Here is a 23006-nt window from a genome sequence, read left to right on the forward strand (position 1 = left end):
GTACGTTTTCATTTAAATTTCTGACCTTTTGTTTTTGGTGATATGGAGATGGTGGATCTGCTCTGTCCAAATGCCCTCGCTTGTTTACTTATTTACAATTCCTGCTTCTCTTTGTTCCCTAATTCCTCCACATACTGCGACTTCTCTGCAAACAGTAACATTCCTCATTTCACCTTTCCCCCTTTCGGGGGTTAGATTGATTAAATTTGGGTGAATGGAGAATGAAACTTATGGATTATGCAGAATTGGATAAAATGACTGGGAAAATTAGATATCAAAAGGATCACAAGTTCATCGAGGACTGGGGAAAGTTTACGAATTATCTGGAAAACATATGTGATGAACAGACAACGCTAGTCGGTTTTAAAGAGGCTTTGTGACGTTAAAGGTGTATTGTAAAGAGAAAGAGAGATGAAAGGATATTATTAACTGGCAATATAATATATTGAAATTGCGTAACAAATAGAAAATATGGATGATGGATGGAGGAGCTGGTGGAAGTTCAAAAATTGGAAATTTGTGAATATGGTTGTGTTGACTAATTTGTAAAAGAAAATTTAATAAAAAATTTATTTAAAAAAATAGATTAAATTTGTAGCAACATGGCACATCTTCAACATATCTACACACGTACATTAGTAATAAGCTTGCACAGGGAAAGAGGATCACACATATAATGAAAATACAATCTTCTCTTTTCTGTATTAAACTTCTGTATTATATACAGTGATTTTGAATATACATTGTGGTGGTGCTCTTCTCGCCACCCGAGGCAACTGCCTCACCTTGCCTCACGGGTGTGCCGGCCCTGCTGCCTAATCAGCATATAACCATCTGCATGTATTATCGGTCCGGCTGATACAGTGGTACCTCAGGTTAAGTACTTAATTCGTTCCGGAGGTCCGTTCTTAACCTGAAACTGTTCTTAACCTGAAGCACCACTTCAGGTTAAGCTAATGGGGCCTCCTGCTGCGGCCGCGCCGCCGGAGCACGATTTCTGTTCTCATCCTGAAGCAAAGTTCTTAACCTGAAGCACTATTTCTGGGTCAGCAGAGTCTGTAACCTGAAGCGTATGTAACCCGAGTACCACTGTATCTGGCCTCCAGTTTGGGGGAATTGCTAGTTGTGAGCTGTGACGCCCTCTGCCGCACTTGAATGTTCTATATAATCTTAACCCCTAACACCCCCTCTTATGCAGCTTAGTCTTCTTCCTCACCCAGCCACCCACCGTCCTCCATACCCCTCCCACCCACCCACCCACCCACAACATCACCTAAGTGAAAAGTCACATGGGACTGTTTCATGCAACTGTTCCATAGCTCTCGGGGGGTGGGGAATAATTCATTGATATTTTCTTCATCAGCTTTTGTGGGGAGCACTGTTTCCATTATGTTTGTACCAGAATGCCCCCCGCTTTTATATGGGCTCAAATTCTATATACCCTTCTCTGAGTGCATAAGCTCCATGAAGCCTTTCGTAGGAAAAACAATTGGAGAGAAAAACACGGGATAGCGTTCAGCTGACTCCACCAAGTTCCCTATGCTGTCCTTGAAATCTTGCCCCTCCAATCTGTTTTATAGGGATTTGGTGCCACCCACATTCTTAGGAACTGCCCTGAGACCCCCGGGTATAGGGCGGTATATAAATATAAATATAATAATAATAATAATAATAATAATAATAATAATAATAATAATAATAATAATAATATTGCTTCTTCCCATCACATTCAGTTGTGTCTCGCTGATCTGGGAGATCCTCTTGCGACAGAATGGGGCATTGTTGAAAGAGTGAAGGGATATATTTTGCCAGCATTGAAAAGATCGCTGATCTTTGTTCATAATTTAGAGACACAGACACACTCTAGCTGAAGCTTCCACAATTGAACTGGGGGTGGCCAGGGAGTGACTGCCAGTTGTATCTTTTCTTTTTACTTTTTACTTTACAAGGTTGTTATTGTTCTTCACCAGATCTTAACCTAATTACCTAGAATAACCTATTTATAAGAATGGTCTGAAGCTCAACATAAAAAAAACGAAGATCATGGCCATTGGTCCCATCACCTCCTGGCAAATAGAAGGGGAAGAAATGGAGGCAGTGAGAGATTTTACTTTCTTGGGCTCAATGATCACTGCAGATGGTGACAGCAGCCACGAAATTAAAAGACGCCTGTTTCTTAGGAGAAGGGCAATGACAGGCCTAGACAGCATCTTGAGAAGTAGAGACATCACCTTGCCAATAAAGGTTCGTATAGTTAAAGCTATGGTTTTCCCAGTAGTGATGTATGGAAGTGAGAGCTGGACCATAAAGTAGGCTGATCGCCGAAGAAATGATGCTTTTGAATTATGGTGCTGGAGGAGACTCTTGAGAGTCCCATGGACTGCAAGATGATCAAACCTCTCCATTCTGAAGGAAATCAGCCCTGAGTGCTCACTGGAAGGACAGATCCTGAAGCTGAGGCTCCAGTACTTTGGCCACCTCATGAGAAGAGAAGACTCCCTGGAAAAGACCCTGATGTTGGGAAAGATGGAGGGCACAAGGAGAAGGGGATGACAGAGGACAAGATGGTTGGACAGTGTTGTCGAAGCTACCAGCATGAGTTTGACCAAACTGCGGGAGGCAGTGGAGGACAGAGGTGCCTGGCGTGTTCTGGTCCATGGGGTCACGAAGAGTCAGACATGACAAAATGACTAAACAACAACAAGAATGGATTCCAAACATCATATTGCGAGTTTGTATGAGTCTTCAATCCAATCGTAGAAGGGAGCTGCATTTTTATATTTGTATCTTTGCTGAACAAAAGAAATGGCCCCGGAAATTATTGTCGCCCTGTTTGGGAAGGTTTGCGGGGGGGGGGAGGAAGTAGAGAGCAACCCCCCTGCAGCCAGGTCAACTCCCCAATAAGGCTGCATTGCTCCAGTATATTTGCATCACAAATGGAATGATTCCTTTATTCTCCAATGATAAACATTTACTGTTTTATTCATGTTCGGATGTTAAAGACATAATAGTGAAAGGAAACGCCAGTATTAATACAAAACTGCAAAAAGAAAAAAACATGAAATACACAAAACAGAAGCATTGCTGAATATCTGATTTCTCCTTCTATGGAAGCAACTGCAGACTTTTTCATAGACAGAACTCTGGAAACTCCACTGAGTATTAATGAAGGACAGGAACAATGAAACTGAAACATTTTCCGTGAACCTCAAATTTGTAAGCGGCCTCGTCTCTGTTCCTGCCGACAATGAATAAGGTTGCACAACTTTTTGTACCTCACCATTCCAAACTAAAATGAAAAGGTTCACTTTTTCCCAATGAAAGGGCAATTTGCCAGTCTTTACCCTCCTTCATACTTACTTTATTGGGAAGTTTAGTCTTGTATGCTATGTCCCAAATTGAATCAGTGCTTCATTTGGGGTTTTTTAATCGTTGAGCCCTTACCAACAACAGACTCGCACAAACTACACATCAGGGTAGCAGAGCCGTACTGCTGTTGACATCCCATCAGCCCCAGAGAGAGCAAGAAGGGGAACAATGTTGTTCCCCAAAACGACAGGAGGCCATGATCCAGTTTTGCCCCAAGACAGACAAGTTGCAGGGGGGGCAAGGGGAGAGAGAAAGAAGAAATTGGTGGCTGCACATGGCGGCAGTGACACAGCATGTCAGAATCCGTCTGTTACAAACTCCCTGTAAAGTGGGGGGGGGACTTAGAGTGCTGAACCCTTTCCCCATCACACATACAACCTTCCCTGCCAAAGGCACTTTTGCCAGACATTTCCTGCCCATGTAAGAAACCTGCACTGGGGGGTAAACAGCTGGGAGGTTTTTTGGGATGGGAGGGAGAGGGAAGTCTGACGAGGGTGGGAGGGAAGAGGGTTCAGTGCCTTCCTTCCTTCCTTCCTTCCTTCCTTCCTTCCTTCCTTCCTTCCTTCCTTCCTTCCTTCCTTCCTTCCTTCCACCTACCCCTCCCTTGCTCAAAAGGATTTGGCCCAACCAAGTCAATTTTGCCATTCTCAGATGGCTCTTGATTGCATCCAAGGACAACCTCATTTCATTGCCCCACACTGAACCAGGAGCAGACCCCCTCCCCAGAGAACGCAGCATTGGTGAAAGTGAAGATGACACTGTGAGAGTCAGCGTCAGAAAAGACCACCCATCTTTTTTTATAGTTGACACACACACAGATCCTCTTGGACTGGAGCTTCTCCAACTTACAGGCCGTATTGCTGGACGCGGGCAATGGCCCCAGGGATATTCCAGGAGCTGTGGTTGGGTAATAATCACCAGCGGAAGTCCGGACGATAGCCCAGATCCCAAGACCAGCGTTCAAATTGACAATATTGCACCCCCTTAAAGTCTCGTTGGCCACCCCCACGGCCCAGAACTTTTCACCCCCCAAGTTGGCTATCCAGGAATGGGTCCCAGACGTGATTCTCTCAACTCCCATAACATAGGAAGAACAAAGCAATTCATTGGGAGCTCTGTAAGAACCCCAGGACAAGGTGGAATATGATGATAGTACTAATTTGGGCATGTCTTCACCTGCAAAAGAAAGGAAAGGATTAGGGAGGCAGGTCCCCAAAGGAGTTAGCACCTACTCAGCGGTCAGCAAACCTTTTCAGCAGGGGGCCGGTCTACTGTCCCTCAGACCTTGTGGGGGGCTGGACCATATTTTTTTGGGGGGGGTGAATGAATTCCTATGCCCCACAAATAACCCAGAGATGCATTTTAAATAAAAGCACACATTCTACTCATGTAAAAACACCAGGCAGGCCCCACAAATCACCCAGCGATGCATTTTAAATCAAAGGACACATTCTACTCATGTAAAAACATGCTGATTCCCGGACCATCCGTGGGCCAGATTTAGAAGGCGATTAGGCCGAATTCGGCCCCCAGGCCTTAGTTTGCCTACCCATGACCTACATCCAAGTTTTATGCAGCTCTGAGCTAGGAGGCAGCTTGAGAAGCCAATGTACTCCTGGGAAAGTATCCCCTCCCCATAAAAATTAATTCAGAAGCAGAGGGAGAACCACTTGTGTTGGGCATTTGGTTTCACAGAATTATAGAGGTGGGAGGGACCCCAATGGACATCTAGTCCAACCCCCTGCAATGCAGGTTTGTATGCAAACAGCATGGATAGCTCAGCTGGTTAGAGCGTGGTGCTGATAATGCCAAGGTTGCAGGTTTGATCCCTCTATGGGGCAGCTGCATCTTCCTGCATTGCAGGCGGTTGGAATTGATGATCCTCAAAGTCCCTTCCAGCTCTACAATTCTATGATTCTACTATCTCTGGGACGCGGGTGGTGCTGTGGGTTAAACCAGAGAGCCTAGGACTTGCCGATCAGAAGGTCGGCGGTTCGAATCCCCACGACGGGGTGAGCTCCTGTTGCTCGGTCCCTGCTCCTGCCAACCTAGCAGTTAGAAAGCACGTCAAAGTGCAAGTAGATAAATAGGTACGGCTCCAGCGGGAAGGTAAACGGCATTTCTGTGCGCTGCTCTGGTTTGCCAGAAGTGGCTTAGTCATGCTGGCCACATGACCCGGAAGCTGTACGCCGGCTCCCTCGGCCAATAAAGCGAGATGAGCGCCGCAACCCCAGAGTCGGCCACGACTGGACCTAATGGTCAAGGGTCCCTTTACCTTTACCTTTACCTTTACTATCTCTAGGTAGGGCAAGGAAAGGACCCCTGTATAAATCCCTGGAGAGCTGTTGCCAGTCACTAAGCTCGATGGGTGAAATGACTTGAGTTGTATAAAGGCAGCTCTTCACTTCCTGTCATTAGGCATCACAGATTATCTACTTGAGACATCGTTCTGTGCACATGTACGGACGGAAAGGCGAGGGAAGCATGAAAGACACGCAGAGACAGATTTTTGTTTCCTGACACCAAAACACAGCTGAAAGTTTTCTCTTCAGTGCAAAAACCCTCCCATATGGGCCTCGGTCCAGTATACCTGAAGGAGCGTCTCTACCCCCCTCATTCTGCCCCGGACACTGAGGTCCAGCTCCAAGGGTCTTTTGGCAGTTCCCTCCCTGCGAGAAGCCAAGTTACAGGGAACCAGGCAGAGGGCCTTCTCGGTAGTGGCACCCACCCTGTGAAACGCCCTCCCACCAGATGTCAAAGAGAAAAACAACTACCTGATTTTTAGAAGACATCTGAAGGCAGCCCTGTTTAGGGAAGCTTTTAATGTTTAATAGGTTATTGTATTTTAATATTCCGTTGGAAGCCGCCCAGAGTGGCTGGAGAAACCCAGCCGGATGGGCGGGGTATAAATTTATTTATTTATTTATTTATTATTATTATTATTATTATTATTAGCTCAGCTGCAAAAATTGTTTAAAAATCTGCCAAACCTGGAAATGTACTTTTCTTTTCTTGCGGCCCAGAGAGCACAATGTCTAAGGAAGAAAAGCGTTATGAGAAACGAGTTACTGCTAATACTTGACTCCAATACTTGACAGTGCTTGAAACTGTGATCGTGCAAAAAAAGAAAAAGCTAACATTTAGCCAACGTATCCAACCTTTGGCCCTCGTGCATCATTACCGTTAAGTGTTATGAAGAAAAGCAAGGTAGATCTGAAACCATTGCCAAATACAAATGGTTTGCTCAGATTTTTAAAGGAAGAAAACGTCCTGTATGCAGATCCCTCAAATGCTGAGATTTTGAGTATCTAATGGGAAATTCTAAATGTGAAAATCTTAAATTCCACGCACCCATTTTTCCTTCAAGCAGTCAATTCCCACCCGCAGTTAGACTCGCAACAGGATCAGATGAGCTATATTTTCAAACCCATTTTCCAGACGTTAACGCAATGACCCTTCGTTACCTTTGAATTCCTTCATGGTGGTCTCTAGAAAAGGATGCATTTTAGAGAATTTCTCAATTCGCCTTTTAAATCCGGGAGGAAAAGCTATTGGATCCACAGCTTTATTTTCATGGCACCTAGGAAGAAGCAAACAAATTTTATTTGCAATTCATCTCTTCGTTCTCAAGTCTCGTATCAGCAATCGGGATGAAGAAGAAAAGTGGGAACAGCACAAATGCACAGAGAGAGAGAAAAAGGAGGCAGGCATCAGAATTATCTGCCCAATTACAAACACCTATTATACACTGAAAAATTTTCTATCATGAAATATAAGAAGAATAAAGGAGAAGAATAAAGAGTTAGCTTACATATACTTTTCATATAAAATTTGCAGATGAGATAAGATTATGTATATATATTTCGGTCAATAACCAGTAGAGAAGATAAGAAAACAAAGCAGATACAACACAATAATACGTTAAGTACACTATTAAATGTCGAGTTAAAAACAATGTAAAATGTTTAAAAAATGAGAAGTATAAAATAATTACATTAAAATGTAATTTTAGATTTTAACTCATTTTTTTCCAACCTTATTGTCAATATAAAACAATATTTTCAAACAATCTGCCTAAATTTTAGATGTAGACATTGGTTAGCATACCCTGTTTAAAATTATAGCTAGGTCAGAAATGCCTAAAACCTAAAGAAACTAGATTTTTAGAATGCTGAATATTTTCCCCAAGCACAGAATATACATTGCATCTAATAACAGCGTCATTTTACCTTGGCTTTTGACACCTGGGATATGTATATTAGGGTTAATATCATATTTTGAGATTGTTGTAGCCTGTCCAGGAAGTGAAGGGCAAGTAAGAAATCTAATAAATCACTATCATAATCTGCTCTGAGGTTTACAGTAGGTGAAGGAACACCATCAGTTATTCCCCTAAAATAAACCTTTTATGTGCATCCTCCCTTCCCCAATACAATAGTTTTACATCAAAGCTACATCACAAAATTTCAGAAAATCTGCAATCCAATGAATAACTGTATTCTGACTGGCATATTTGTCTGTGATACGTGAATTAGATTGGCACATGGTTTTAAGTGAAGCAATCTAAACTCTCTTCGGAGAGACAGGAGATTCATATCAGCCCACTGTGTGTAACAAAGCCACATATCTTTGCAAGATGCTTCTGATATCCTAGAAGGGAAGAGAGAGAATAATATTAATTCAGCCTCTTGCACCAGTCTCCTACATATCGGAAAGATGGAAGCTTCGCATCGCATGGTCCTATACTTCCCCGATCCCATATCCTCCATTGTCTGCTCACTAAGCTGCAGATTCTTCTGCTTATTTTAGACGGAGGGGGTGAAAACTTGAGATAGGGTTGCCATACTGCAAGAAATCCGACATTAATTGAGCTTTTGGGGGGCAATCACACTCTGACCCCGAGCCGCCAGCACACACGCACCCCCCACACATACAATTAAAAAAACTACAGAAACCCAGATGCATGGCAACTGAAAGAGACTGAAAGAGGAGCTCTCTGCCCCAGAACACCCCCTGGTTATGCTTTTTCCTGAAATGCAGACAGATGGCACACCTGGGATCTTCTGCAAGTGATCCCAGGCTATGCTCTGCTGCTGGCTCCCACCACTGGTGCCACCAGCCTGAGAGCAGATGTTCACTGCTACTGCTCACGATGTATATTGCTCTACACACAACAGCGAGGGCATGTTTGAATTGGGTAGAGGGAGAACTCAACTGGTCAGTGTTGCTGGTGCCATTGCCAATGCTAGCACAAAAACTCCCTGGATCCATTGTAATTTGGCAGGCTTCATCCATACTGCAGGAGCGGCTTTGCCTGCAAATTCCATCCACTTCTATCAAACCTGAATCATGCAGTTTGATGAAGCTCCAAATCAGAGTTTTGAACAAAATGTGGGGCCAGTGCACATCGCTACTATGAATACTTCTATAAACCATCAGACAGAGTGGTTGGGAGTACAACCCTTCCCTGCAGGACAGCCTGGACTATTTTGTCGTACTCTTACCTGCAAGAATTCAGTCTCTGGCTGTTTCTGCTTCTCCTCCAGCTCCTTAATAAGGTCGTCAATAGAAGACATTTCCTCAGAGAGTTTTGCAATATGTTGGTCCTCACAGGATTTAATCCCATCGTCCAGTTCCTTCAATTGAGCCAGCAGGAGGCGCTCTTGTTCTTCCAGAAACTGGTGCAATTGCTTGAAATCGGCCATGATTTTCTGCCTCTCCATGTCTGTCTGCTTCTGCAAGGAGAGAGTCATGGCCAGTCAAATATATTTAGGTGCTTCCCTGATTTCACTTACGCTGACTGGAGCGGCAGTTCACTTCAGCACTGGCAACGGGACAGCGCTTCTTCCACAATTGAAGAGAGCAGGCAGACTACCTTAGGGCAGTGTTTCCCAACCTTGTGCCTCCAGCTGTTTTTGAACTACAACTCCCATCATCCCTGACTGGCAAGACCAGTGGCAAGGGATGATGGGAATTGTAGTCCAAAAACAGCTGGAGGCACAAGGTTGGGAAACACTGCCTTAGGGGAATCAAGGCAGACTGCATGGCTCTGTTGCACACCCATAATAATATTAGATGCGACTTCTTTCTTTCTGATGGTGGAGCCTGGCTAAAGTGGGAAGAAGAAGGAGGGGTGGCTTTGTTGCGTTCAGTTCTTTTTAAAGGATTAACGAGAGAGCTGGCCTATTTTTTTTTCACTCAGGGGCAGCATTCATCCTTGGCTTAGCTTCCAAAGTTTGCATGCCAGCAGTGGGTGTGGTCAAATATGAATGTGGCTACCCTACTCTCTCAAAGGCACATAGCCTCCTGCCAGCTGATTCCTGTCAGCCAGCTAAGGTTTTTGCCTTTTCTACAGGCATCCAGTGATCATCCCAGTGGCCAGAGAAGCAGCATTTATATCACCATCAGGCTGCTGGGCTATAGGGACATGAGTGGTGTTGTGGTCTAAACCCCTGAGCCTCTTGGGCTTGCTGATCAGAAGGTCGGCAGTTCAAATCCCTGCAATGGGGTGAGCTCCTGTTGCCCTGTCCCAGCTCCTGCCAACCTAGGAGTTCGAAAGCACACCAGTGCAAGTAGATAAATAGGTACCACCTTGACAGGAAGGTAAACAGCATTCCCGTGCGTCGCTCTGGTTTCCGTCACAGTGTTTGGTTGAGCCAGAAGTGGTTTATTCCTGCTGGCCACATGACCCAGAAAGCTGTCTGCAGACAGACGCTGGCTCCCTTGGCCTGAAAGCGAGAGAGCTATGGCAACCCCATAGCTGCCTTTGACTGGACTTAACCATCCAGGGGTCCTTTACCTTTCCCTTACCTGCTGGGCTATGCTTTTCCTATTTCTATTTTTTCTCTTCTCGCTGCCCAAGCAACTTGGATGGGCAGAAAAAATTGTTGTGGGTCGGGTAGATCAGGCATTCAAATGTGGGACTAAACCCAGGACACTGTGTGAGTGAGGCACAGGCCAATTCATGTTTTGCTAGCAAGGTACATGATAGGAGATGAATCTCAGAGTTTTCCTGTAAGTTTGCTAGAGAAGACTCTGAGAGACACTCCCACTGCCTGCCTGAGTACACTTTTGCTTTCTGCTCTTCATCACCATGCCAGCAACATGAGAGTATCTGCTATGTCTGAGTTCCATGCTCAGGCTCCATTTTTAAGCTAGGCTTAAGTACGTCTTTGTAACTGAAATACCATTTTAAGGCTGCCTGACAAACCTGCTGTATGGGTTACTCTTCAGCAAGTACTCTGAGTGTGTAAAGGTTATTTGTACTTTTTATGAGTTATTTTAAGGTTTTAAAAGGGGGGAAACAGCAAGAAAATCCAGCCTGTCTTAAAGCATTCTGGATTACTTAAACTAAAAGGAGCTTATCTAAGCTTCCCTTCTAAGCTGCAAAATGATGCACTCTACTGAAACCACAAATGTGAGGAAGGAAGGGTAATATCTAATAAATATATCCAGGGCTTTTTTTTAATCCAGAACTCAGTTCCGGCACCTCTCAGGTGGGCACCATTGCCATTACAGGAGAACAAGGGAGGTGTTTGTGGTGAGTTCTGGCACCTCTTTTTTTCCAGAAAAATAGCTCTGGATAAATAGCATCTATTCACATCCCAGCGCTCAGAACTAAGGCCTCATCCTGGAAGTATAAACATACTGGAGCCTCTACAGTCGAGTACCTACCAGCAGCTTCTGGCTTTCAGCTTCCCCACTCAGTTTAGAAGCCAGAATTTCCTGTTTCTGTTTGTTCAGGAATTCCAAATGACCCTGGATTTTACCCTGAAAAAAGGAGGCATTTGAGTTCATTGTTGGGACAGAGATCTTTTTTAAAAAAGGATTTGCAATGTCAGTTCAAGGCTCTTAAGTACACAAAGACAGAGGAGAGTCGGGGACATTGGTAGGGAACCTCAGGCTCAGTGGCTCAAGACCTCTCTGTCTGATATTCAGGACTCTAGGCCCCAGGCCACCCCCACCCCCCACCCCGCTGTTCATGCTATGCTTCTAAATTACCATATTTTTCACTCTATAAGACGCACTTTTCCCCTCCTAAAAAGTAATGGGAAATGTGTGTGCGTCTTATGGAGCGAATGCAGGCGGGAGGCTCTGCTCTGCGCTCCCTTTAAAGAGCTGCACACATGCTCCGCTCACTCTTTAAAGGGAGCGCGGCTCTTGGGGGAGCCTTCCTCCCGCTGCCCGGGAGAGGCTCACACGGCTATCCCATAAGCCAGGACAGCAAGAGGCTATCCCAGAAGCCAGATCCCTCTTGCTGTTTTGGCTTCTGGGATTCAGAATATTTTTTTTCTTGTTTCCCTCCTCCAAAAACTAGGTGCATCTTATGGTCTGGTGCGTCTTATAGAGAGGAAAATGCGGTATTTTGCTTATTTACTTATTTCATGAAATTGATACACCACCTGATTCATACCCTCCAACATTTCTCCGATAAAAATAGGGACATCCTATTCCATACCCTCCAACATTTCCCCAGTGAAAACAGAGACGTCCCCTCCAACATTTCTGTGATGAAAATAGGAACGTCCCAGTTGCAGAAAACAAAACAAACCCTTTAAGCAGTTTATATTTTTTAAAAAAATATAAATAAATAAAGCTGCTGTGGTAGCTCTCTCGGCCCTTGGGATGGGGAAAGGAGAAGGTTGTGAAGGTTGCACATTGCAACTCTCCTTCAAACTTTGTACAGGTGTTTGGAGGTGGAGGAACCCTCTCCGTCACCCGGGGCAGTACACTGAGGGGTGGGGTGAACTGCGCGGCAGCCCGATCAGATGCCTGTACAGACCCCATGCGAGCAGCGCCCATACTGACTGTGCGCATGCTCTTCGCTGCTCCACAACTGGGGGGAGGCAGAGGTCTATCTTGTCACCCCCTGTGCTGGTCCCGGGAGGAAGGTTACCGTTGGCGTAGTCAAGGTCCGGTCCTGGGTCACTAGCCTGGAAACACTTCACAAGGAGCAGGGTGAGGTCCGAAGCAGGAAGCCAGGCGGGGACAGGAACATTGGAGGGTCAGGTGTGGGCCCGGGCAGGAGCAGGTACTCAACAACGTTGCTCCCACAACCTGGGACTGGGCTGACTGGCCTTTATCTTCTCTGAGGCCAGGGGCGGTCCCGGCCCCCAGGAGACCCGCCTCTCCTGGCCTTAAGGCGAGCACTCCTCCTGGGAGAAACCAGTTCCCTTTGCCTCTCTGCCCTGAGCCTCTGCAGTTCAGGAGAGGCTGGGGAGTTACTGGACCCAGGGGGAGACTCTCCTTCCTCTGGCAGGGCCGGGAGAGGCGCACCTGTAGGCACTGTGTCCTTAATCACCTCTGGAGCTAGAGTGGAATCACCTGGTGCCTGCTCCTGAGGCTCCGGCACAGGTGCAGGCTCTTCAGATCCAAGGCCCTGCCCCAGCTCAGCCGGCCCTGGAGGCGGGGACTCCTGTGCAGGCTGGGATTCCTCCGGTTCAGCCTCTGAATCGGATTCCCAGGCCATCACCCCCCCCCCTCCGTGTGGCACCCTGGGTGGCCCGCCCCCTCCGCCCCCCTTTGTACGCCACTGCAGGGGTTCACAATATTGAGCACATAGCATGAACCTGTGGTTTGAGGCAGCATGATTCCGATAACAGTGACTGGAAACTGAAGGAGGGCAGATTGCGGTTCCACTCAGCTTCCTGCTCCAGGGCTTCCCATAAACATCTATCTGGTGGACCAGTGTCAGAACAGGATGCAGAATTAGATGGTCCCTTGGCTCCATTTGGCAGGACTCTCCTTATGTCCTTACAGCATTTGCTTGGGATGCTCAACGAGGGTCAAGACACTTAAGGGAAGCAGATGGATGGGTCCCCCGTTCCTCATACCCTCCCCCCTTCCATCTCCTACCTGATACGCTTCAAAGGCCTCCTCCTTTGGGATCACCTTGTGGTCCCTGTGCTCCTTGGATTTGTCGCACACCACACAGATGGGGTCTTGGTCGTCTTCGCAGAAGAGTTTCAGGGGCTCCTGGTGTCTCTCGCAAAACCTTCCCAGCGCTTCCGCCCCTTTTGCCATCTGAAGGCTGAATTTCTTGGCTATTTCCACAATGCTGGCCAGTTGCCGGTTGGGCCTGACATTCCTTTGCTGACAAGGTTCCCTGCACTGGGGGCAACAAGCATCTCTGTCAGGTTCCCCCCAGGCCCGAGTGATGCATGCTTGGCAGAAATTGTGGCCGCAGTCTACAATCACTGGGTCTTTGAAATACTCCAGGCAGATGGGGCATGTTGTTTCCTCGCAGAGGTTCTGGACTGGGTTGCCTTCTGCCATTGTGTCTCCCTGAAATGGTAACGAAGGCTTTAGTTTCCCTTTTCTCATTTCACAACACTGGACAAGCAGTTCCCTCCCATCGAAAGAAATGTGTAGATAAACCTTTATTGTGTAAGCAGAAATTTACTTTATTTCATACTAAAAATGGGTTAGTGCTGCAAGCTGAAACGGACTGTTCTCTGAAATTCCAAATGTGATAGCAAAATGATAACAATAATAATAGCAGCATAGGGAACCCTAAGGTAAAGGGACCCCTGACCATTAGGTCCAGTCGTGGACCTCGCTTTATTGGCCGAGGGAGCCGGCATACAGCTTCCAGGTCATGTGGCCAGCATGACTAAGCCGCTTCTGGCGAACCAGAGCAGTGCATGGAAACGCCGTTTACCTTCCCGCTGGAGCGGTACCTATTTATCTACTTGCACTTTGATGTGCTTTCGAACTGCTAGGTTGGCAGGAGCTGGGACCGAGCAACGGGAGCTCACCCCGTCATAGGGATTCGAACCGCCGAGCTTCTGATCAGCAAGTCCTAGGCTCTGTGGTTTAGACCACAGCGCCACCTGCATCCCTTTTAGGGAACCCTAGACAACATTAATCTCTATGTGGGACAAGAACCTACAGTTGGAACTGGATATGGAACAACTGATTGGTTCAAAATTGGGAAAGGAGTACAGCAAGGCTGTATATTGTCTCCCTGCTTATTTAACTTATATGCAGAATTCATCATGCGAAAGGCTGGGCTGGAATTCCCAAGCTGGAATTAAGATCGCCGGAAGAAATATCAACAAGCTCAGATATGCAGATGACACAACCTTGATGGCAGAAAGTGAGGAGGAATTAAAGAACCTTTTAATGAGGGTGAAAGAGGAGAGCGCAAAATATGGTCTGAAGCTCAACATAAAAAAAACGAAGATCATGGCCACTAGGCCCATCACCTCCCGGCAAATAGAAGGGGAAGAAATGGAGGTAGTGAGAGATTTTACTTTCTTGGGCTCCATGATCAGTGCAGATGGTGACAGCAGTCACAAAATTAAAAGACACCTGCTCCTTGGGAGAAAGGCAATGGCAAACTTAGACAGTATCTTAAAAAGCAGAGACATCACCTTGCCAACAAAGGAATATCAAACCTCTCCATTCTTAAGGAAATCAGCCCTGAGTGCTCACTGGAAAGACAGATCGTGAAGCTGAGGCTCCAATACTTTGGCCACCTCATGAGAAGAGAAGACTCCCTGGAAAAGACCCTGATGTTGGGAAAGATGGAGGACACAAGGAGAAGGGGACGACAGAGGACGAGATGGTTGGATGGTGTTCTCGAAGCTACAAACATGAGTCTGACCAAACTGCGGGAGGCAGCGGAAGACAGAAGTGCCTGGCATGCTCTGGTCCATGGGGTCACGACGAGTCGGACACGACTAAACAACTAAACAGACAACATTAAAATATAAGCCATGTTGGGCCTAAGAAAAATCTCAAAAGCCCTAATAGGAGGGGTGCTTTTATCAGGCTGCAAGTTTTGGAAACTCTTCATCAGGCAAGATGGTAAACAAAGTGGGAAGAGTTAATTCCTAGTGAGAAAATTAGAAATAAGTATTGAAAATAGCTTCCGAGTTCAGTCCATATTCGGTTGGTTCAGTGAGCATAGGGAGAGCAAGCAAAGAGCCACAAACATATCAAAATGAAAGTCAACTTAAAATTTACCCGCGACTAGACAAATGGAGAAAAATCGCAAGCATTCATTTGAAACAGTGAAAACATGATGCAGAACAAACAGCACTTCATATATAAAACACAAGTACAAACAATGGATTAAGCAGTTACAATGGGGCTATGACAAAACTTTGAAGAGCAGAAATGTATAACTACAGTGGTTTAAGGCACCTAATAAAGCATGGATGTAAAATAAAATATAAGGAAACTATTCCCCTTCCACCCGCCCTCTCCTCTAGTTCAGCTAACTTAAGAGAAGGAACAGTAAGTAGGTTTATATTACCCCTAGGATTGGAAGAGTTGAAGAAAAACAAAAAACTTCAAGGAGTAATGCCTAATTAAAATTATTGTAAATTGGGAATGTATTGCTCAAAAAATCCACCAGATTTATTGTGGTCCCCACTGATTCCTATTGGAAGATTGCCCAGGCAAAAATCACCCATGAGGATCAGGGTGGAGGGAATCCGTCTCAATAAATAATTGTATCAGAAGTATAAATGCGTCGAGATGTATAGTTTTTTGATATTTGATTTTTTCCCCAGAAGCTATCAATGGATGTATTAGTTAATTATGTATGCATTTGTATGTTTGAAAATAAATAAAATAAAATAATAATAAATTGTATCAGAAGTAGAATGAAAAAGGAAATCTCCCCCCAAAAAACCACCCCAAAAACCCACCAAGCCAGCATACCTTTGACATTCATGAGAGATGCCATATGTCGGGGACGACAGTATAGCTTAAAGGTTGGTTAAGAAGGAAACAGGAATAGGGATATAGAACAGATATGCAAGACGAGGTGCTTTGAATGAACTGAGTTGCCACCTTGCTCCTAAAACACTGGCTTTTTTTGTAAATTTACTCACCTTCCTTCTACAAACACCATCACACACACACACACAGCCCTTCTTTTCTGCTCTTCCTTCTCAAATATCTCCCCCACCTACCTGAACTCTTCTTGTTCCTGTTTTCTCCTTTTTCTGGCAGCTCAGCTTCTTCCCAAAAGAACCCCCTGGAAAGTCACCCAGGTCTGCTCTGCACCAACTAAGCTGTAGCCCTTAGAAATGCTACGTCCAAAGGCAAGAATAGCCTGACCTCAACTGGGGCTTGCTTCTGAAGTGAAATGGCTGGGCTCAGGCTAGAAAGCTCGTCCCAGGTGCTGAGCTTGGTGATTGGGAGCAAGATCAGGTTCAGCTGTGCCTTCTGATAAGCGAGGGGGGAAAGGAGGACTGGACTTTGACTCCTCAGCAACTACAAACATCTGCAGGGGAAGATGGGGCTCTCCACCCCTTTGTTTATTCCCATATGGGGAGGAGGCTGATCACAGAGCGGCTGTGAGCTCTCTCTATCTCAGGAGAACAACCATATCACTGAGTTAAAGGAGCTTCCCCACCCACAAACCCCACTGTGTATGTTGTTGCAGGGGTGCCAGCCTGAATAAAATATTGGGGGCCCAGTAAGCCCCACTCCACATAATCAATCACATGATATGAGTATTGTTGGCCCAGAAATGGAAACAGGAAGAATTACCGACGAAAGAAGAATGGCAGACGAAATTAATGGACTATGCAGAATTGGACAAGATGACAGGAAGGATTCGAAACCTGCGGGACCAGAGATTCTTGGAAGACTGGAATGAATATGTGAACTATTTAATAATTACAATAATAATTTATTATTTATACCCCTCCCATCTGGCTGGGTCCCCCCAGCCACTCTGGGCGGCTTCCAACAAATTTTTGAAAAGAAATATTTGAAAAGCAATTGTAATCAACAAATTATGCTAGTAGGACTACAAGACGTTTTGTAAGGAGGGAAATGTGAAATATTGCAAGGATGGTTACGAAGAGAGTTGTTAGTTAAGATAATTAAAAGTAATAGTGAAATTAAGAAATGTAAACCAAGTGAAAAAGATTAGAAAAATTTCAGATGTGATTGATGTAAGTCTAAAAATTGTATGATATGAAATTATGTTAAATGATTGCTGAATATATATATATATATATATGCTTTCGTAGATTTTCACGGGTACAGGAATGCAGGTTTTGGTGTCCTCGGGTGTCTTCCCGTGTAAAAGTTGGGGTGTCTAGGCGACGTTTCGACGAGGTCTCACTCGTCATCTTCAGGCTGGTGCTTTCGGCTTCTTGTTACTGGAACAGAGCAGGATCTCAGTGTTTGAGTTCCTATAAATACTGTTGAGGGGGTGTGGTGTATAGCCTCCAATGTTCTGGGCAGAGAGGAAGTTCCCAGGCTAGTGTGCCTTTTCTTCTTTTGTTCCTTAATTACTTGAGGGATATCTTGAGTGATTTCTTGAGTGATATCCTGAGTACCACTTAGGTGGGTCATTAGGTGTGGATTAGTTGCTAAAGTCTTTGTGTCTTGACCTCTTGAACTTTGTGAAGAGTTTTTCTGAGAAGATGGCTGTACTGCACTTAGTTGTGTTCTGGCTTGGCTTCGTGTATAGGGGCGAGCTGTGGTTTTGTGGCCTGTGTCAGCCAGATCTGTGTAGGGATTGCAGGGGGGTGCAGCATCCGGAGGTGCCACCATGGTTTGGCTACTGGATGGTGTCTGTAATTTATCTGTGGAGAGGGTCTGGGTTTGGGTCTGGTGTGGTTGATTGGTGATGGCGTTCTGTGTGCCTCTGGATCTGGTGTCAGTTTTTGTGGGGAGGGCTAATTTCCAGATGTCTGGCAAGCGGGATGTGTCGTCACGCTTGTTCATGTTGTGAGGGTGTTTTTCTATCTCGATGGCTTCCATGATTATTCTCTTGTGGTGATGTTCCATGTTAAAGAGCAATTTGGAATCTGCAAAATTAATTTCGTGTCCTGTTTCTTTCATGTGTTGGAAAAGAGAGGAAGTTTTTTCTTCTTTTTTGACGGCATTCTTGTGTTCTGCGATACGTGCATTTATTCGTCTGTTTGTTTGTCCAATGTACGTGGCTGGGCAGACTTTGCAGGGTATTTCATAGACCCCTTGGTTTTCCAACTGGATTTTATCCTTGGGGTTTCTGAGGATATTGGCTATTTTTTGGTTGGTGCAAAAGGCTGTTTTGATATTGTGTTTATGGAGGATTTTGCTAATTTTATCTGTAGTGCCCTTGATATAAGGAAGGAGGGCCATGCCATTGTTTTCTTCTTGTTTTCTTTCTTCAGACGAATAAATGCACGTATCGCAGAACACAAGAATGCCGTCAAAAAAGAAGAAAAAACTTCCTCTCTTTTCCAACACATGAAAGAAACAGGACACGAAATTAATTTTGCAGATTCCAAATTGCTCTTTAACATGGAACATCACCACAAGAGAATAATCATGGAAGCCATCGAGATAGAAAAACACCCTCACAACATGAACAAGCGTGACGACACATCCCGCTTGCCAGACATCTGGAAATTAGCCCTCCCCACAAAAACTGACACCAGATCCAGAGGCACACAGAACGCCATCACCAATCAACCACACCAGACCCAAACCCAGACCCTCTCCACAGATAAATTACAGACACCATCCAGTAGCCAAACCATGGTGGCACCTCCGGATGCTGCACCCCCCTGCAATCCCTACACAGATCTGGCTGACACAGGCCACAAAACCACAGCTCGCCCCTATACACGAAGCCAAGCCAGAGCACAACTAAGTGCAGTACAGCCATCTTCTCAGAAAAACTCTTCACAAAGTTCAAGAGGTTAAGACACAAAGACTTTAGCAACTAATCCACACCTAATGACCCACCTAAGTGGTACTCAGGATATCACTCAAGAAATCACTCAAGATATCCCTCAAGTAATTAAGGAACAAAAGAAGAAAAGGCACACTAGCCTGGGAACTTCCTCTCTGCCCAGAACATTGGAGGCTATACACCACACCCCCTCAACAGTATTTATAGGAACTCAAACACTGAGATCCTGCTCTGTTCCAGTAACAAGAAGCCGAAAGCACCAGCCTGAAGATGACGAGTGAGACCTCGTCGAAACGTCGCCTAGACACCCCAACTTTTACACGGGAAGACACCCGAGGACACCAAAACCTGCATTCCTGTACCCGTGAAAATCTACGAAAGCATATATATATATATATATATATATATATATATATATATATATATCACATGATATGACACACACACTATTTCAATGGCAATGTCCATCAAGGTGGGCGCTGGCCCTCTCAAATATTTTATAGAGGGGTGTGACGGTACCTCGGCCTCTAGAAGGTGGCTCCTATGTGTTGTTGTAAAAATACAATTGAGGGTCAGGGCCCCCTCATGGGTTGCTAAGCAGCCTGAAAAGTCGGGGGACCACCACAACCAAGAAAAAGAAGAGCATGGCAGCTTTAAGGTGTGATCCTGTTTATTCCGTTGCAGCTGGGTTCTCCGCAGGTGAGCAGCATAGAACCCGTCACAAAAGTAACTTGGAACTTTTTATACCTTAGGTTTTGGGTGGTATAAAGTGACGCAGGTTTGTCAAATTGCACGTAAAATGGGGCAGGTTTTGGTTAGATTGGAGAGGGGTGCAAAAAGTGAGCACGAGTGCAAAGCAGGGGTGCAGTGCGCAAGAACGTTTACACTTGACAAGGTTACACCAGTGTGACAATCTGAAGTGGTTCTGCTGATAGAAGTAGTACGACTCATACAACAACTACCTTGGGAGTGTGCTACCTGCAGGCCCCAGTAAAAGGGCCCCATTGGGAGTGAACAGCCGCTTCTTGATTATTTGGACTGCCAAGGCGAAACAGGTGCCAAACGCCGGCACCCTGTCATCTACAACTTCATTAGCATCTCTTGGTATTGTGAACACTGAACTTACCTTTTGTTGGTATCTTCGTGAATTTACCTAAAAAGATAGAGAAAACAAAAGACTGAGTTAAGCACTTGAAAAAGCCATTGAAACCAGGCATTATAAGTTCATCTTAGGTTGGGCAGTTCGCAAGTCTCTGCGGCTTTGCGAAAGTTTGCATCTTTTTCTCACAAGATTGATAAAGAATGCATAATCATTTTGGTAATTATTGTGTGTATATTAGTCGCCAACGGGTTTCATGGGTCGTACTACTGCCTCTGAGCATGGAGACAGAGCACAGCCGGCACGGCTCCTAGCCATCGATGGGCCTTCTCTTCCATGAATTTGCCTAATCCTCTTCTAAAGCCATCCAAGTTGGTGGCCATCGCTGTCTCCTGGGGGAAATGTCTTCCATTGTGTGACTGCGAAGTTCTCTCTTTTGCCTGTCCTGAATCTCAAATATTCAGCTTCCTCAGATATTCCACAAGGCATCACTTGAGCTAGGTGAGCCAATGGCCAGACTCAACGCACAGACATTGAGTCCCAGGTTTCTAAGTGGAAGAAGAATCGTCAGCGGAATGGTATAAAACATACTGTATCTTTCGCTCCATAAGACACACTTTTTTCTTCTTAAAAAGTAAGGGGAAATGTCTGTGCGTCTTATGGAGCGAATGTGTGGTCCCTGGAGCCGAATCGCCCTCCCGGGTTGCCGAAAGCCTCCCCCATACCATTAAGCCCCAGGAAGGTTTGGGAGCAGCAGGCAAGCTGTTTGCTGAGAGAGGGGAGGAAGAGGGTGGAGAAGAGGGGAACCAAGAAGCTGGGTGAAGGGAGAGGAGGTAGGTTGCCGTGAGTGGAGAGTCACGGTAGAGGGCAAAGGAGAGGCAGCAGCAAAGGGGAGAAATTGCAAGCATCACCTGAGGAGTTTGGGCAAAAGGGATGGAGAGGAGGAGGCTGGAAAATGGGACTGTGCTGCTTGGGGAGGGGGAGAAAAAAGTGGGGAGAAGGAAAGCCTCCCAAGGTGTGATTCAGAATATTATTATTTTTTTTGTTTTCCTGCTCTAAAAACTAGGTGCGTCCTATGGTCAGATGCATGCTATGGAGCGAAAAATATTGATCTCCTGTCACCTAGGTATATTGATCTCCTGTCACCTAGATTATATCAGTTATATGATGGGATATTTAAACATGGAATCATCTTGACATTATTCAACCAGGTTTACATTACTGTTATTCCAAAGCCCGTAAAGGACCTGACGCAATGTGCCAACTTTTGCCCAATTTCTTTGATAAACATTGATGCAAAAATCTTAACAGCGATATTGGCAAATAGACTGCAAGGCGTAATACCAACTATTACTAAAAATGACCCAACAGTGTCTATAAAGACGAGACAAGCTGCAGATAACAGCAGGCTGATGAAATATGGTCAGTTTGAATGCTGGACATGGGATCTGGGCTATCGTCCAGACTTCTCTTGGTGATTATTACCTATCCACGGCTCCTGGAATATCCCTGGGGCCATTGCCCCAGTCCAACCTGTAAATTGGAGAAGTTCCAGTCCAAGAGGATCCATGTGTGTGTCAGCTATAAAAACAGATCAGTTCTCTCTTCTGACACTGACTCTCACAGCATCACCTTCACTTTCACCAATGCAAGAAGATCGAACCTATCCATTCTTAAGGAAATCAGCCCTGAGTGCTCACTGGAAGGACAGATCCTGAAGCCAAGACTCCAATACTTTGGCCACCTCATGAGAAGAGAAGTCTCCCTGGAAAAGACTCTGATGTAGGGAAAGATGGAGGGCACAAGGAGAAGGGGACGACAGAGGATGAGATGGTTGGACAGTGTTCTCGAAGCTACCAACATGAGTCTGACCAAACTGCGGGAGGCAGTGGAAGACAGGAGTGCCTGGCGTGCTCTGGTCCATGGGGTCACGAAGAGTCGGACACGACTAAACGACTAAACAACAACAAAATGTTCTCTGGGGAGGGGGTCTGCTCCTGGCTCAGTGTGGGGCAATGAAATGAGGTTGTCCTTGGATGCAATCAAGAGCCATCTGACAGTAGCAAAACTCACTTGGTTGGGCCAAATCCTTCAAAGCAAGGGAGGGGTAGGTGGAAGGAAAGAAGGCATTGGACCCTCTTCCCACCCACCCCTTTAGATTTCTTCCCCCTCCTATCCCAAAAACCTCCCAGCTGTTTACCCCCCAGTGTAGGTTCCTTACATGGGCAGGAAATGTCTGGCAAAAGTGCCTTTGGCAGGGAAGGTTGTATGTGTGATGGGGAAAGGGTTCAGCACTCTAAGTCCCCCCCCCCCACTTTACAGGGAGTTTATAACAGACGGATTCTGACATGCTGTGTCACTGCCGCCATGTGCAGCCACCAATTTCTTCCTTCTCTCTCCTCTTGCCCCCCTGCAAGTTGTCTGTCTTGGGGCAAATCTGGATCATGGCTTCCTGTCGTTTTTGGGGAACAACATTGTTCCCCTTCTTGCTATCTCAGGGGCTGATGGGATGTCAACAGCAGTACGGCTCTGCTACCCTGATGTGTAGTTCGTGCGAGTCTGTTGTTGGTAAGGGCTCAACGATAAATAAAACAAAAACCCAAATGAAGCACTGATTCAATCTGGGACGTGGCATACAAGACTAAACTTAAGTTAAGTAAGTCTGAAGGAGGGTAAAGACTGGCAAATTGCCCTTTCATTGGGAAAAAAGCGAACCTTTTCATTTTAGTTTGGAATAGTGAGGTACAAGAAGTGGTGCGACCTTATTCATTCTCGGCAGGAACAGAGACGAGGGCGCTTACAAATCTGAGGTTCGCGGAAAGGAGGTTTCAGTTTTATTGTTCCTGTTTCATTAACACTCAGTGGAGTTTCCTGCGTTCTATA

General features: G+C 45.6%; 2 protein-coding genes across 5 annotated transcripts in view; one reads left to right on the forward strand and one right to left on the reverse strand.

Moving 5' to 3' along the window:
* LOC309364865 (zinc finger protein RFP-like) overlaps window positions 1-16436 on the reverse strand; it is a 32436-nt gene extending 16000 nt beyond the window's left edge. The window contains exons 1-8 of one of the 4 annotated variants that reach the window (XM_081902824.1): window positions 16296-16436; window positions 13225-13653; window positions 11044-11139; window positions 8874-9104; window positions 7997-8019; window positions 6834-6949; window positions 6372-6404; window positions 2962-4545 (exon numbers count right to left, since the gene is read on the reverse strand). In XM_081902824.1, the coding sequence (XP_081758950.1) occupies window positions 4055-4545; window positions 6372-6404; window positions 6834-6949; window positions 7997-8019; window positions 8874-9104; window positions 11044-11139; window positions 13225-13644 (1410 nt within the window). In that variant the 5' untranslated portion in view covers window positions 13645-13653; window positions 16296-16436 and the 3' untranslated portion in view covers window positions 2962-4054. Of the gene's footprint in view, window positions 1-2961; window positions 4546-6359; window positions 6405-6833; window positions 6950-7996; window positions 8020-8873; window positions 9105-11043; window positions 11140-13224; window positions 13654-16295 lie in introns of those variants that run through there. The other 3 variants (XM_081902823.1, XM_081902826.1, XM_081902825.1) reach the window with 3 other exon arrangements.
* Window positions 1-23006, forward strand: part of LOC309364708 (zinc finger protein RFP-like) — a 110154-nt gene that overhangs the window by 65910 nt on the left and 21238 nt on the right. The gene's annotated exons all lie outside the window — the stretch shown is intronic.

This window comes from Podarcis melisellensis (assembly GCF_964234715.1).
Source record: "Podarcis melisellensis genome assembly, chromosome: 2".
Lineage (NCBI taxonomy): Eukaryota > Metazoa > Chordata > Lepidosauria > Squamata > Lacertidae > Podarcis > Podarcis melisellensis.